Consider the following 17,265-nt stretch of genomic DNA (forward strand, 5'->3'; position numbering starts at 1 on the left):
ATCTGTAGAGCAAAAGGTTGTAGACACCTGCTGAATAAAGTCAACAACCTCTACCGGTTAATCTTGTGATACCTTATTGCAAAATTCGCATGTGATGAAGTTTTGTAAAAGTTCACTGTTTTATGTATTTTCTTTTGTCATCTTTCGGATTCTGGCACTACAACAAATTATTGAATTTTAACAGCATCCTAGAGAGAATGCATAAGGCAAGGAGTGGATCCGAGTTTGGGACGTGTTTTTTTGTTTCTTGAGAATGCTTTCTAAGTCTTGTGTGTAGATGCAGGCATGGAAACCGATTAATGTAAGGAGGTAGTGGAGAGGGATGTATGGCTAATGGTAAAGGATGGCCCTGAATCGGAGGGGATAAGAAGTAGAGGTGGAAGGTTGAAGGATGAGGTGTGGCGGGTAGAAGGCGTACCAGTATTTGCTAGTAGTGAGAAGGCAGAGAGGTATTTGCTGGCATTGAGAAGTTGGTGTGGTATTTATTAGTGGTGAGAAGGCAGAGTCATATTTGCTAATGGGAGAAGGTGGGGTGGTATTTGCTGATGTGGAGAAACAGAGCAGTATGTGTTTGTGGTGAGAAGGCAGAGCAGTATGTGCTATCTGGCTGAAGGCTGAGAGGTATTTGCTGGCAGGGAGACAGTGGAGCAGTATTTGCTGGCAAGGTGAAGGAGGAGTAGTAATTGCTGGCCCGGAGAAGGAGGAGTGGTATTTGTTGGCAGGGAGAAGGCAGGGCGATATTTGCTTGTGGGGAGAAGGTGGAGCAGTATTTTCCGGCAGGGAGAAATGTGGAGTAGTATTTGCTGGCAGAGAGAAATGTGGAGTAGTATTTGCTGGCAGGGAGATGGTAGAGGAGTATTTGCTGGTAGGGAGCAGGCAGAGGAGTATTTGCTGGCAGGGAGAAGGCGGAGAGTGATTTGCTGGCAGGGAGAAAGGCAGAGCAGTATTTGCTGGCATAGAGAAGGTGCAGCAATATTTGCTGGCAGGGAGAAGGCAGAGATGTATTTCCTAGTGGGGAGAAGAAAGAGCAGTATTTGCTGGCTGGGAGGAGGAGAAGCAGTATTTGCTGGCAGGGAGAAGGTGGAGTAGTATTTGCTGGCAGGGAGAAATGTGGAGTAGTATTTGCTGGCAGGGAGAAATGTGGAGTAGTATTTGCTGGCAGGGAGAAGGTGGAGGAGTATTTGCTGGTGGGGAGCAGGCAGAGGAGTATTTGCTGGCAGGGAGAAGGCGGAGAGTGATTTGCTGGCAGGGAGAAAGGCAGAGCAGTATTTGATGGCATAGAGAAGGTGCAGCAATATTTGCTGGCAGGGAGAAGGCAGAGATGTATTTCCTAATGGGGAGAAGAAAGAGCAGTATTTTCTGGCAGGGAGGAGGTGGAGTAGTATTTGCTGGCAGGGAGAAGGTGGAACAGTATTTGCTGGCAGGGAGAAGGTGGAGCAGTATTTGCTGGTGGGGGATGAGGCAGAGTGGTATTTGCTGGCAGGAAGAAGGTGGAGAGGTATTTGCTGGCAGGGAGAAGGCAAAGCAGTATTTGCTGACTGGGAGAAGGTGGAGCAGTATTTTCTGACTGTGAGGAGGTGAAGAAATATTTGCTGGCAGGAAGAAGGTGGAGAGGTATTTGCTGGCATGGAGAAGGCAGAGCGGTATTGGCTTGATAGTTGAAAGGCGACAGACAAGATTACCTGTCTTTGCCAAAATAGGATTGCAACCCGGAATCACAGCGCTATTATTTTCTTTTAGGTCAGCCGCCCAATCCTGGAAAAAGCCCAGAACGTGCTGCGGGTGGAATGCATGGACTGCTGCCTGACCCTGTCAGCAAGGTACAGTATTGAGCCGAGCTACACTGTTCTATTTTTGTTGAGCCTCACTGAGACCCCCATGACCAAGCTACACCACCCTCCATGAGCTCAACTACCTGAACCGAGCCTCGCTATCTCCGCTGAACCGAGCCTCACACCCCTCACTGACCCGAGCCTCACTATCTCCGCCGAACCAAGCTTCACACCACTCACTGACCCGAGCCTCACTATCTCTGCTAAACCAAGCTTCACAACCCTCACTGACCCGAGCCTCACTATCTCTGCTGAACCAAGCTTCACACCCCTCACTGACTCGAGCCTCACTATCTCTGCTGAACCAAGCTTCACAACCCTCCGCTGAACCAAGCTTCACAACCCTCACTGACCGAGCCTCACTATCTCCACTGAACCAAGCTTCACAACCCCTCACTGACCCGAGCCTCACTATCTCTGCTGAACCAAGCTTCACAACCCCTCACTGACCCGAGCCTCACTATCTCTGCTGAACCAAGCTTCACAACCCCTCACTGACCCGAGCCTCACTATCTCTGCTGAACCAAGCTTCACACCCCTCACTGACCTGAGCCTCACTATCTCTGCTGAACCAAGCTTCACACCCCTCACTGACCAGAGCCTCACTATCTCAGCTGAACCAAGCTTCACACCCCTCACTGACCTGAGCCTCACTATCTCCGCTGAACAAAGGTTCACACCCTCCGCTGAACCAAGCTTCACAACCCTCACTGACCCGAGCCTCACTATCTCCGCTGAACCAAGCTTCATAACCCCTCACTGACTCGAGCCTCACTATCTCTGCTGAACCAAGCTTCACACCCTTAACTGACCCTGCCTCACTATCTCCACTGAACTAGGCTTCACACCCCTCACTGACCTATCTCAGCTGAACCAAGCTTCACAACCCCTCACTGACCCGAGCCTCACTATCTCCGCTGAACCAAGCTTCACACCCCTCACTGACCAGATCCTCACTATCTCCACTGAACCAAGCTTCACTCCCCTCACTGAGCTGAGCTTTACTCTCCTCACTGGTCCCAGTCTAATGTGTTGCATTAAGCCAAGCCCTACTGTTTGCTCAGCAACGCTTATGCCGCTAAGCCTATTTAGGCCAGAATCGCTGCTGTTATTGCTATTGTTATATCCAGTCAGGCCTCAACACTGGGCAGAGCCTCACTATTCTCAATGAACTGAGTCTCTCCTAACTCACTGGCTTTAGACCAGTGGTCAAAGTGGGCAGGAGCGGTTGGGAGCGGCGCGCCTCTTCTTTTTTTAATTAAGTTTTACCGTTCCTTTACTTTTATTTTAAAAACAAACTCGTCTGGAATGGTTTCATTTTAAAATAAAATTGTAGGAAGAAGTTGAAACTTGCACTTCAGTGCAGTGCACTAAACTTTCCCTTAAGTAGAAGGCGTGTTTGTGGGTTTGTATTGCTCTTGCAGGGGACATGGTGATGGGGTTTGTGGGAAGCGGGGACAGCCCATCAGGGAACATAGTTCCACTGCTTCATTTCGTACACTTGGACCACTGCTTTAGAATCACTCTTTTCAGGAAGTGGGAGTTAAAAAATATGTTAATGCGTGGTAGCTTGTCAGATAAACACGTTCCGGCCATTTGAAATACTTAAGATGGCCGCTTTGGCCTTCATTCAAAGGGTGAGAGAATTGCTCTGTAAAACTCCTAGATTTTCCATGCATCACTTCCTTTTTTTAAAACAATTTATTGTTTGTTTGTTTGTTTGTTTATTATTTATAATGCACATCATATCCGGGGGTAACAGGGCGCAGTAGTTACAAGTATATGCAAAACTTAGTTACAACAGAGAAGGTATAGTATCTACATACAAGTCATTAATTACAAGAAGGTATATACAGATGGTAACTATTTACAGGCGTAGGATACAAGAGGGGTATATACAAATGATACAAACATCTTACAGAAGCAGTATGTACAATGTTTAAGGTGTTTATGAGTAAAACCGAGTGGGCGGGGATAGGTACAAATATACAGTCGGTGGGTAGGGCAGTTGTAGTTACATATGTTGTAGTTACATATTACATACAGTTGTAGTTACATATATTGTGTTTACGTATATGGAATTATTGTATCGTTTGAATGTGTTATATTGTATATAGGTGCTTAAGGTTTTGATAAACCAAATGCACAATAAATGACACAAAAATATAAAACAATTTAGTAACCCCTAATGACACCTCAAAGAACAGCAACACATTAAAATAGTATATGTTTGTTTACACCAAACATTGGGTTTCCAATTGAGTAAAGGAGAAAAACCTATTGTGCAATGCACTCGAATTTTGTTGACTTTATCATGAACAATGGCCACAGGGAATTAGATTTATTTATAGAGCTCAACAGAGGCATTGTTTCCAGGGTCATGTCTGGAGAGGCACATGTTTCAGATAGGATCCCTTAAAGTAAAGTATACTGTCAGGACTTTAAATGGATCTAAAATAAGCAAAACCTTTCCTCAATTTGCAAACCTTTTTGGGGGCGTCTACAAACACATTTTCTTTTCATTAGTCCCTGCTTTGTCAGGTGACATTTGTAATTACTTGATTGTTTTGAGAAGAAAATGAACCATGACAGTTCCTCTTTGATCTGGGAATGTTCTCATCAAATGATCAGTTTTGTAATCTGAAATAATCATATTTATTCACCTTACCAGCATATTCAACCGTTTACAAAGAGGATCAGGTCAGAATGCATAAAAATGATGATCAGGAAGAAAAGTAATTTGGAAAAATAAATTAATATGCAAAAAATAACCTAGTTCCTGGAATCTCCTAGTCACATCACAATTCGACATGGCGTTAAAACAGTGTGTTGTATTAAAACAGTGTTAATACATAAAGTATGACGTTATCTTCATCACATAATTTATATATATGGGAAAGGGTGGGCCATCTCATTATAAATGGCACAAAATATGTGTGTTAAAGTACCACAGCTCTAAAGCATTTCAACAAACACTAAAGAGCTGCAATGCTGTAAAGTGCAGAGGGGTCACGTATGACATCCAGTTCTCAAGACTTACAATTTGGCCATTAAAGAAGAGTCAAGGCCACACGTAAACACAATGGGGGCATTTAAAGAAAGGCACATTTCACAGCTAGGATCGCTTACACTTACACTTGCATTGCTCTCCGTACTTTAGGTCTGTGTATCTGGGCAGTCCTGTGTTTACAGACCTAACTGCACCTCAACCCTAAAGCAATCGTAAGTGCGGCAACAAAGCCCGTGCATGGTGGACGGCATTTACATGAGCCCCTATGGATTCTGCTTGCTTTTTGTGGATGTTAGCATCTTCGCTGCATTAAACTCCGATATGTCCCAAGATACCTTTGATGCACAGAGCGGCCTGGGAGGCTAAAGCCGTTCGTATAACCTTCCCCCAGTTTCCCGCATCAAAAACACGAAAATGGCATGCTTCCTAATGTACTGTTGGAAAATAAGTCTTTGCTGGTACATTTGAACCGTGTCACCCTGGCCCGTATCCAAATAAGCCCTTGGGCCTCATTACAAGTTTGGTGGTATTTCAGAGGTACATCCACGGAAGTACCAGCAAATGGAATTACCGTTACTGACACTTGGTCCTGTTGATTTACCGTGGGATTACAAGTGGGTGTCGGCGGTGTAAATCCCCATTCGTGGAGTCCATATGACTCCAGGGGGATTTCGGCAGCATTACCGCTGGCGGTAATTCCGACGATTTTGCTGGATTTTGCCAGCATTTTGTTGGAAGAAAATCTTCCGCCTTGCCATCAAAGTTGTAGTATTGCAGCAGGTGCCACTGCATTACCATCATTTTTTCCCGCACCAGCGTACTCGTAATGAGGTCCCTTATGACTTCCAGGGCCTGTGTTTTTTCTTGCTTTCAAGAAAAGCAAAACCCCCCCCAACACCCATATTTTTTTTAAGGTAGCGGGGGACACCCCCGCACCCCCCGGTCCCATTTACCCCATAAATTATCTGCACCAGTAATATCGCCTATGGCCTTACCCACCGACCATATATATGGCGATAGTATTGGTGGGGATAACATTACGTGATGCCCGTGCTGTCTGCGCAATACTCAGGATGTTGGGAGAAACAGTAGCAGGACTGGAGCAGGAGGTGGCGATCACTACAGATGTGGGAGGGGCTTTTCACGCTCTTGCGGCTCACAGCCCCACTGAAACGTACAAGAAAACATTCCCAAATAAGGCTTTTTTGTTTATTTTGCTTTGGTGAGCTTCTAGAAAAGCTGTCTCTCCGGGGAATGACGAAATTCATAGGAAGTACAGCTGTCATTTGAACGCTGATTATACTTAACATTGCAAATAATTAGGTGCCGCCTCTACTTGTTTCCCAGCACTTTGGCGAAAGCGCTAAGAAAAAATCAATTAAATGCTAATACAAAAATCGAATTCATGGTTATGATGTCATTCTCGTGAATTATAGGAGTTTGAAACCTATGCTTAGTGTGAAATAAATTAAGGCGTTCACGTCTGTATAACTGAGTACCATTAAACTTTGTAAAAGTAACACCTAATGCAGAATAACCTGCTATATAAAACATGATTTTATTATTATAATTCCTGAAAGTTTAAAATAGAATTGTAAATTAAAAAGAAAATCCTGCTCAATGTAGCTCTGCTCTCGTCCTTTAGCGCTCAGTCTGTGAGCACCAACTATTTCTGAGAAGTTGGTGGAGGCCATGATGTGGACATTGACCCATCGTCTTTGGTCATCAAGTTCTCACCCTTGCCCTGAAGTCATTTCTCCCCTTCCTCAGTGGTGAAAGAGGGCTTTGATGATTGGCCTCAGCACCACTAGGTTAACCTTCTGTTTGAACAGCTAGGGGTCACCCAGTACGCCTGCGCGAGGTAACCTTGATTCTTTGCAAATAGGTTATGATCTTGACACTGTCCATGTGCTGGAAGTAATGATCATGGAGGTAGGAGAAGCTCAGTAAACAAACAGGAGAAAGGCAGACATTTTGTTTCTGACATGGTTTATACTGTTTGTAATTTGCAAAAGTGATTGCTTGACAATGCTGTGAAAGTTGTTTCATTGCAATTTTCCAAGCACAAGTTTTAAGATCGGCTCTTCAGCTCTTTGACCTTTGCACTGGCTAACTCTATTCCAAGAGTCATGGTTCCAAGTACCTGTCTTTGACATCATGAACTTGTATGTTGAAATGATGTTCCACAGAGAAACTGGCCAGCTCAGCTGGACTCTATAATGCCCCCTTCTGTCAATTACTGGACCTGCTCCTTAAAGGATAGTTCTGGGAATTTTTTTTTATTGTCCCTACGGTTCGGTCATGTGTTTTTAAGCATAAATCGGTAGATCGTAGAAAACTTTCCTATGGACCTTACCCGACTTTTCGTCCATTAACGCACTCGAAATCAGCCGCCATTTTGTGATAATCCTATCATTTCCCCCCATCGACCTGGCTGACCTGCGTTTGCGGCACTAAATCAAATCCCCCGTCCCTGAAACAGACTTTATCAAAACATTCATATTCCCCGCCTCTATCCGTGACGTGACTGTGCTGCGTAGGCAAACGCGCCCAGGCGTCTTCTACGCGACTCCACACAGAACCCGGAAATCAACACAGATCAGCTCACAACACAGCGGGCCACAATGGGGAATATGAAACTGTACTTTTAAATCAAACCGCAAGATTGTAAATTTGGTAAAGTACATTTATTTGACATCAAATGTTTAGAGAATATTCAGCGATTTTCATTTTTATTTGCTCACGTTCCAAAAAGTTCGTTTTGAGGCACGTGATGTTCCTTTGCTGTACACAGGGTCTTAGATCATCTCACAATACAGCGCCACAATTCGGAATATGAAACTGTGGTTTAAAAGCAAACGGCAAGATTGTACATTTGGCAAAGTACATTTATTGGACATCAAATGTTTAGAGAATATTCAGCGATTTGCATTTTTCTTTGCTCTCGATCCAAAATAGTTCGTCTTGAGGCAAGCGATGTTCGTGTGCAGTACACAGGGTGTTGGTTTACGATAAAATAAGCTCTTCGGTCGCACTGATAATCGCATGGCTGTTCCAACAATGAGGCACTAGGCCACCACAACGGTCTGTATGTTGCATCTAGCCGTTAGTACCTCGTAAGGGCATACTTGTACTTGGCGATCGTCCCATAAAATGGTCAGGGTGGTAACGTTGTTCACGCGGAGAAGCAACTGGCGGTTGAAAAAGCCATCCGCCGGTGTCTGGTACTCGTGACACATACAATAATGAAGGATGTACCTGTTTTAAAAACATAAAAAATGAAAATAGTCTCACCATCAGATCTTTATTAAAATTATTCATTTTATATATTAGGTCGGGAAATTATTTCATAGCTAGGACAGCGCAACTGGGTATTATACGTCAAGGGGGGGCTGTAGGATACTGAGACAGTCCCCCAGTGCAGGGGTTGACAGGGAGGCAGTGCAGGTGGAGAGTGGAAGGGCCCAGGACCGAGGTCGCAGACAGTGAACCAGTTGTAGCAGGGGAGAGGGAGAGAGAAAGCAGAAGCAAAGAGGAAGGTTTTGAGGTGCTTCCGTAAAAGGAGATGGTTCTCCTCAAGATAGTGCGCGGTACAAAACAATATGCCACATAGAACGAACAAGTACAACTTAACCCGTCTTTAAAGCTACTGTATAGTAATTAAATTGCGGTATAAACTCATCTAAAGAGTTACTTACATTATATTTGCATTTTCCATTGTGTCTGTGCATAGGGCAGCCCCGAAATACCACTCCTTCTATGCCGACGTTATTTCTTCTAATGAACGAACATTAAATGGCTTTCGTTTCTGAAATTATATTCATTATCGTTTCTTATGTTATTGCCCCACACCCCCAAAAAGAAGTCTTTCGGGATGGTCCCGGCCTGTCAAGGTCAAATAACAATAGAACCTTATACTGAGTCGTGGGCCATTCCGGCACCCGAGAAAAAATCAAAGCAGCTGACCTTCACTTTGAACGAGCACACATTCCTAGTTAGCTACATTCAGTGTAAGGCCATCTCACAGGACTCACAGAGCAATCACTTTTATTTACACAATACATAGCTACACATATTCAATGGGCCTGCGACATGAGGAGACTCGAGAGAACAGACAATCAAATTACAATCATTTAAACCGTGATGTGTATTTCTCAATGAGCTCTTCTTTAGGTGGACATGGAACAGAGGCAATGTTGGGTGGCAATGCAGTTGTCCCCTGCACAGGTTCGTTCACAACTCCATGTATGTGCCTATCTAGGACATCAACAATAAGTCTCTCAATAAAGTCATATTGCATATCCTCAAACACTGGTTTGATAACCCATTGTTTACTTCTTTTAGTGAAGGCCTTATTGTAGCGAAGCGTCCCTAAAGTTCTGGTCGTCCTACTTTGTTGACGGCCAACATTATGGTTATGTGTCAAGACCGCTAGAAGAGTCCGATTTATCATGCCCTCCATGCCAAAATGCAATCGTTTTGGCCTGTACTTTAGGCACATATTGTGGAACACCTCCAAATCTCCTGTGTGGCAGAATTCCGTGAGTCCCCTCAAATCTCTTGTTATAGTTTTATCAAATACAATCTTTTCAATGGCTTTGTGAGTGGGTGATGAAGGAATCAACCACTTCTTCTTCCGTGCCTCCTCTGTGGACAAATGGCCATGTTTACAATTGTGGAAATGTTGGTTTGTGGTCCAGCGGTGAACGTTGCTACAGTGTAGCATTACTGACCGCCATTTTTCCAGTAGAATTTCCAACGACCCTCCACATGTTTTTGAGCTCCACCAAAGATGGTTGCTGATTGACTTGGACCACTGTGAAATACCTTGCATATCTTTTTTTTTACCTGCAGCCGACATTTTTTTATTGATTGTTTTTGCAAGATGCCAAACGTCAAATTGGTGATTTATATTTTTGTATTCTTCTCTCATTGTCTTGGCAATTGAAACGTGTCTGTCCGTGGCTATCAGGTCGATCACCATTCCCCGCGATTGTAGTTCTTGCAATGATGCTACAAAGCCAACTTTCTCCATAGCCACTGAGGATGTACTTTGTGACACCTGCACGACCACCGAACTCACAATTTTCTTACTTTCCATGTCCTGAAAGTGGTAGGTGCAGTACTTGGCTGAAAATCCTGGGCTGTCGCACTGTCCATTACCGGCTAGCCTGAACCGTTTGCCCGCGAATGTACTATCAATAGACATTTTTTCCATTCTCCAAGCTTCGCTAATGGCTGGAAATAGATAATCGGTTTGGTATTTGTAGAACTGAGTTTTCGCAATGAAATGGATTCCCACAAACTGAAAGAAAGACTCTAACTTTTTAAAACTTGAACCACTAAAAAGTGCAGCCGCTGCACAAAGTAGATTGCCTGCTTGCAGTTGCCCCAGCATGGGTTGTGCAGACCATGAGAAAGGATGATATTTTGTACAGGTGGCATGTATTTTAAGGTTAGTGCCTCGAATTGAATAACTTAAAAAAAATAGAAAGATAATTTGACTAAACTCAGAACATGTGACTAGTTCCTTGCATGTACTGTCTTGAACGAAAAGAAATTGGACGCAAAATGATTATGGTACATGGCCTTACCTTGATGAACAAACAGTTAGATGCAGGGATCAGAGTAGTTTCTTGTCGTAGAACAGGGAGCAGTTCACAGGTTTGCAAACTGACGAGTTTCCTCGAAGTGGTCACGGAAGTTCACAGAGACGAAGAGCAGATAACCAGCACCTTCACGGGTTGACTAGCAAAGCGCAAAGAAGTTCTCATTAGAAATATGAAGTGGGTTATAAAGAATTCGAAACAGGGGTGTGTTTGTGAATGAATGACGTGTATATGTCGTGGCATTATGTGGATTGCAGGGGGCCGTCCAGCGTGAGGGGGGATGCTTGGCAGGAGACACGGGGTCTGGAGGTAGACATGGGAACAACAACCCATGCTCTATAGACCACTTTGAAGTGTACATGGTCTTTGGCACCTCTTGGCCTTTATCGCTCCCTGACAGCTCCACTTGCCAGCACAAGTACCCCGGTGCGAACTGCCTTTGACAGGGCGGGGTGGTGGATTGGGGCGGTGGTCGTGCAGACAAGACACAGGAAGACTCGTGAATGGAGACACACTTATGTGGATTGCAGGGGGCCGTCCAGCGTGAGGGGGGATGCTTGGCAGGAGACACGGGGTCTGGAGGTAGACATGGGAACAACAACCCATGCTCTATAGACCACTTTGAAGTGTACATGGTCTTTGGCACCTCTTGGCCTTTATCGCTCCCTGACAGCTCCACTTGCCAGCACAAGTACCCCGGTGCGAACTGCCTTTGATAGGGCGGGGGGGGTGGATTGGGGCGGTGGTCGTGCAAACAAGACTCGTTTGCCGCAGGGCCTCACCAAGGAGAGGCCATCTAACTGCATGTAAGAGGCAGGCTGCAGGATCTAGTACATGGAAGGCAGGGGGGTGAGTTTATAAATACCTCACCCTCCCAGGAGAATATATGGGTGCAGTTCACCATGGAGACCCTGGATTCCTAGGCAGTTAGTCAGCAGCAGGCTGGCCTGTGGTGGCAAGGCGGCACGGGCCAGAGGGGGTCATCTCTGTACCCGGTGCCCAAAAGGATGATTTATTATGATCAACCATATTGATTATTTACCTATAACCATGTTTTGTATCAATAAAATCCAACGGCCTTTTATTGCCAACGCTTGAACAAAGTGGTGTGGTAAGTATTTTTGGGGGAGGAGGCAAGGCCGGGAGGCTTGATGCCAACCCGCAAAATAACATATGTATGTCTGCTGCATATGGGTTCAACGGTTATGTGGATTGAAGGTGGGCGGCCAGCGTGAGGGAGGATGCTGGCCGGAGACGTGTGGTGTGACAAGACAAGGCACAGGAAGACTATTCAATGGAGACACACTAGATTCATTTAAAAAATCAAAACAACCATTGTTAAAATATATGTTGGGTTTTATTTTAGATCTTAATTTCAATTGAACATAATTAATAAACATTACACATTGTAAAGTTCCGGTGCAGCACATCCAGGGAAAATCTGCGGTATTGTCCACTGTCGCTGGGGAAATGTTGTCTAATGGCAAGTACCGCACAGGCAGGTATTACTCTCCGAACGCAGTGTCCGAGCCTCCCGTGAAGCCACCAAGTGAAGCAACGATAGGCCACCAGCCTGTACCACCTGTGAAAAAGAAAGATGCAAACTGTATTAAAATGACAAAACTTTCTTATCAATGTCGATTCAGGTAAAAAATGTCATTCTGCTTTGAAAAAAATTCTATCTAGAAAATGCACAATATGGAACCAATTTACATGCGTTCGAATGATATGTAGATGTAATTTTATATGTGGGAGACGACCATGAAATAGTAGTGGCATCACTGACATCACAACCAGAGTATACTTACTCGTTACTCGGATTACGCGGACGAACAGTGCCGCGAAGTTCGTGCATAAGCACCATCATCATCCTCAACACGGTCCGTGAGAGGCAGGCTTCCCTGAACTCTGACAGCTCGGTGATGCATTGCGGACTTGGCTCGCCTTCCGAAATGTAGGCCAAGCACCCGGAATTTTCACGGCAGCAGCAGTTCTCCTCCTCAGTTGGCATTAGCTCGCACCGATTGCACGTGCACCAGGTGGAGACGCCGTCCATGCGACATGGTCCAGGCTCTTCATCCGTTGACTGGTCCTCCCAACTGCCGTCCGAATCCCCATCGTTTTCGCGTGCTTGCCTTTCCAGTAGTTCCTCCTCGGTGTACTCGGGCTCGTACATATACGGCATTATTGTAGCCATTGTGTGGTAAAGAAAGTAAAATAATTTACAGAGATGGTACAGGTGTTCACAAGGCCTAGAAGCGGCGAAGGTAGCTGACCAGAGCACAGAAACGAGTCACAGAATACTCAAAGTAACACAGAGAGAGTAATGGAATCGAAAATCTGCTGCTGTGTGTTGTGAAACGGTGTGTTTATACTTATTGAGGAAAGAGGCGTCCTGCCATTTCCATGGCGACACTTCATTAGCTGAGGCGCAGCGATTGTTGACACGAAACGTGCTTTGGCGTTGGGAAATGGGCGGTACGCGTCTGCTGATGTCAGGCTCAGGGGCGGGGGATTTGATTTAGTGCCGCAAAAGCAGGTGAGCCAGGGCGATGGGGGGAAATGATAGGATTATCAGAAAATGGCGGCTGATTTCGAGTGCGTTAATGGACGAAAAGTCGGGTAAGGTCCATAGGAAAGTTTTCTACGATCTACCGATTTATGCTTAAAAACACATGGCCGAACCGTAGGGACAATTAAAAAAAAGTCCCGGAACTATCCTTTAAACCCCATACCATAGTCATAGAATAACATCCTCCATTTACTAGACCCTCTCTAATTTAGGAATGTAAAGGTTTCACCCAGGACATGCCTACTGCTATATCATTGTTCCAGATCAGAATGGGGAAGATGGAATGTGGAATGTGGGGATGACGTGAGGAAAGGATCCAGAGCTGTCCGTTGGGGGAGAGGAGTGAAGGCTGGGGTCTGGGGGTCGCAATTTGTATTTGTATTTTATTTATTCATATAGTGCACCTGGCCCAAGGGCATCCGGGCGCATCACTTAGGATACAGACATAGTACAGATTTACAAATAATGTACAGCAGAGGGAGTCATTTACAAGTAAGATACAATTTCAAGTTACAAGGACATCAAAATTACATATGCACAACAGAAATTAATTGGCCTGGACATCAGGGAGGTTAGCGAGCAGTCTAACTCAAGGGGTGGTCTTGGCCAGACAGCCACACTTTAGCCTGCGTTTTGAACACTAGGAAGGAGGGTTCCGATCTTAGGGGGGGAGGTAGTGAGTTCCAGGGTTTTGCTGCCAGGACTGGGAAACTGCTCCCCCCCATCTCTGAAGGTTGAAGTGGGGTATAGAGAGGCAGTTAGACTGGGCGATTCTGAGAGGTCTGTTAGAGGTGTGTATAGTAAATCTATTGGCCAGGTAGCTAGGTGCTTGGTTCGTAAGGCATTTATGAGTTAGTGCCAGGGTTTTTAGAGATACTCTTTGTGTTACTGATAACCAGCGGAGACTCTGGGCCTCATCACGACTTCGGCGGTAACCCTTAAATCCGGTGGTAGCGCTATTACCACCGGATTTAAGGGTCCGCCGAATCAGGGCTTTGGCGGATTTCGCCCCAGCTATGGGCTGGGGGGAAATCCGCCGAAAATTTGCGCTATTAAGAGCGCACATTTTCCCCATTGAGCCCAATGGGGAATGGGGCATTCCCGAATGGGTTCAATGGGGAATGGGGACCTCCAAGTCCGCCCAACTCGTGATCCCGCTCTATTAGCACCGGGGGCTATGGCAGTCGCGCTAATAGCCCCAGCGCTAATAGCGTTAGCGTTACCGCCGAGGTCGTTCTCAGGCCCTCTGTCTGGTGTCAGAAATGTGTTGGTTCGTAGGGATGTTTAAAGCAGCTCTAACAGCATTGTTTTGAATAATCTGTAGCTTGTTGAGGTTGCATTGGTTAGTGCCAAGAAAGAGGGTGTTGCAATAGTCAATTTTAGACATTACTAGTGTCCTGGCTAATGTGGTGCAGTTGGCAGGTGATAAGAAAGGGCGGCAGGCTGTAATAAGCTTGCAGGTATACGCTGCAGCGGAGGATACTGCGTTGGTTTGCCTAGAGAGGGAGAGGGTGGAATCGATGTAAATGTCTAGGGTTTTGGTGTCCTTTGTAACATTGATGATGTTGCCATCAATGACGAAGGATTTGAATGGAGGGTCAAGTTTGTTAAGTCTTTGATGGGTGCCTAAGATGAGAAGCTCTGTTTTTTCATCATTGAGACAGAGTTCGTGTTGCGCCATCCATCCTTGGATGACTTGGTAGATGGAGTTAACGGCAAGTGTGTCAGCTATATGATCACCAGTAATGGAATGAGTATCTGGGTGTCATCCGCATAGTTGGTGTAGGTGACACCCAGATAATACAAGATATCGAAAAGTGGCTTAGTAAACACATTATAGAGTGTGGGGGAAACGCACGATCCTTGTGGTACACCGCATGTGACGGGTGAGGGCTCCACGGCTGCTGATGGGGAGAAGACCCTCATAGATCTGTTGTCCAGGAATGAGCTAATCCAAGCTGTAGCTTTGTCAGAGAAGTGGCCCGTTAGTTTGTGGTGTCGACAAAGGATTTGGTGATTTACCAGGTCGAACGCCGCGGATAAATCAAGTAGGAGTAAGAGGGCAAGTTTACCCTTATCTTTAATGTCCTCAATCTGTGTTTTAAGATCAATCAAGGCAGTTTCCGTTCTGTGACGTGGACGGAACCCTGATTGTCTAAGTCCCAGTAGTTTGTTGGTTTCCAAGTAATCTTGGATATGCAGATATGCAGCTCGATCAAGAATTTTTAGCAAGAATGGCACTGTAGTGATGGGCCTGTAATTAGTAGGAATGTTAGCACCCAAAGAGGGTTTTTTGAGAAGCGGGATGACCCAGGCATCCTTCAGATTGTCGGGAACAATCCCAGAGCTGAGAATGAAGAGTTTATAAATGTGGTAATAAAGGGCGCTAGATTATGGGCGGCCTCCTTGATAATAGGGGCAGGACATACGTCACCTTGGCAATTTGTAGGTTTAAGGGTGTTAATGATATTTTCTACTTCAGTGATAGTGAGGGGCGAGAAGCTAAATGGTTTCTGGGGGTGGAGGTTGGTATTAGTTCTGAACTGAGGAGATTTGTCTTGTGAGTCGATCTGCAAGCTAGTTTTTTATTGTTAATTTTGATTTGGAGAGTAGCTATTTTACCAAGGAGCGCCTTCTGAATATTGGCACACCAGATGCTGTCTTTAGTACAAGTGTCAGGAGGGTGGACCGGGGATTCCAGTTCTTTTAGTATTGTGAATAACTCCTTAGTATTTGATTTTGCTTGTTCTAAGCGCTTTTTATAGATGTCTTTTTTCGCCTGAGGTATAGCCTCTTTGTAGTTCAGCGTGGCTAGCGGTAAGCTCGCTTTGTTCATTTCGGTAGGGTTACCATTCCAGCGTGCCTCAAGGTTCCATTTTTTGTTTGCGAAGGAGTCTCAGCTGAGGTGTAAACCAAGAGTTGAGGTGAGCCCATGATTTAGGTTTTCTCGATTTGATAGGTGCAATGTGATCTAAAGCTTTTATCAAAGTCTGATTAAACATGTCTACCAAGACAGTTGGGTCAGTGCAAGCGGAGGTGTGTTCATTGAGGCCTGGAAGGATTAGCAGGAGTAGTTTTTCACAGGTTATGTCTCTCTTGTTTCTGGTGGAGATAGCAGATGCTATGTCAGGAGTGGTGCGGCTAATTTTGGTATCGATACTGAAGGTGATTAGGTGGTAGTCTGTCCAGGTGCAGAGTTGATTGGAATTAATATTAATTTCGCAGTTAAGGCCAGATATCCAGTCAAGGATGCTGCCCTTGGAATGTGTTGGCTCATCGATATGTTGCATAAAGCCTAGGTTGGAAAGCAATTTATTGATATCATGGGCTGAGGCATCATTAGGGTCTCGAAGACCAAGAGTGAAGTTGCCTAGCATGATGATTTGAAATTTAGTTTTGGTATTTACAGCAAGGATATTAGATAGGTGTTCAGCAAATATAGAGATAGAACCCGGAGGCCTATAGATTAGATGGAGTGTGATAGTCTGACTAGGGGCTAAAGCTAATTTGACTGTGTTTCCGCTGACGTGATTTGTTGTGCAGTGGAAATACGGAGATGGATAGAATTTTTATGAATGAAGGCAATGCCACCTCCTTCAGTCTGATTGGTATTGCGATCACTTCTAATGATGGTATAACCTGTGAGGATAGCTACAGACAGGAGTGGTCCAGAAGCAGAGTGAAGCTAGGTTTCAGTAATGGCAATGAATTCGAGATCATCTGTAAGGATGAGGTCAGCCATATCGTGTGTGTGCAGTCAGTGACCTGGCATTGATCAGAGCCCCCTTGACCACGGTCATAGGAGCAGGTGACGTGCTTGTGTCAAGATTGGTGTTTGTAATTAGTGAGGGTGGTGGTGTACCGTGGGCTATTACGGTAGAAGGAGGTGGGTTTGAGTGCCTGATAGCATTTGTGTGGTGGTAGCAGGGAGTCTGGAGCCAAGTCTGAAGTTCCTCAAGGGTGCAGTGCATGGTTGGTTAGGTGTAGGTTTGGTGGCAAAGTGTTCAAGCCACAGGGCTGGTGAATTGAGGTGTAGGTTAGTGGAATGTGTAGGAGGAGTCAGAGCAGAAATGAGATGAAGCTGCATGTTGTTGTGCATGGTGCTCCTGGAGCTTTGTCTAAATGTGGTGGGAAGCGTGCTGAGCCTTAGTAGGGTGGCGCAGGTGGGCAAGGTTTGAAAGAGAGACCTGGTGTGTGGTGAAGTTACTGGTGTGGCGTAAATGTGGAATATGCATATGCTTT

General features: G+C 45.3%; 1 protein-coding gene across 3 annotated transcripts in view; it reads left to right on the top strand.

Moving 5' to 3' along the window:
• FGD5 (FYVE, RhoGEF and PH domain containing 5) overlaps positions 1-17,265 on the top strand; it is a 640,152-nt gene that overhangs the window by 548,554 nt on the left and 74,333 nt on the right. For all 3 annotated transcript variants that reach the window (XM_069643415.1, XM_069643418.1, XM_069643416.1), the window contains exon 14: positions 1,741-1,820. In XM_069643415.1, coding sequence (XP_069499516.1) covers positions 1,741-1,820 — 80 coding nt within the window. The remainder of the gene's footprint in view (positions 1-1,740; positions 1,821-17,265) is intronic.

This window comes from Ambystoma mexicanum, chromosome 2p (assembly GCF_040938575.1).
Source record: "Ambystoma mexicanum isolate Mex_15411 chromosome 2p, UKY_AmexF1_1, whole genome shotgun sequence".
NCBI lineage: Eukaryota > Metazoa > Chordata > Amphibia > Caudata > Ambystomatidae > Ambystoma > Ambystoma mexicanum.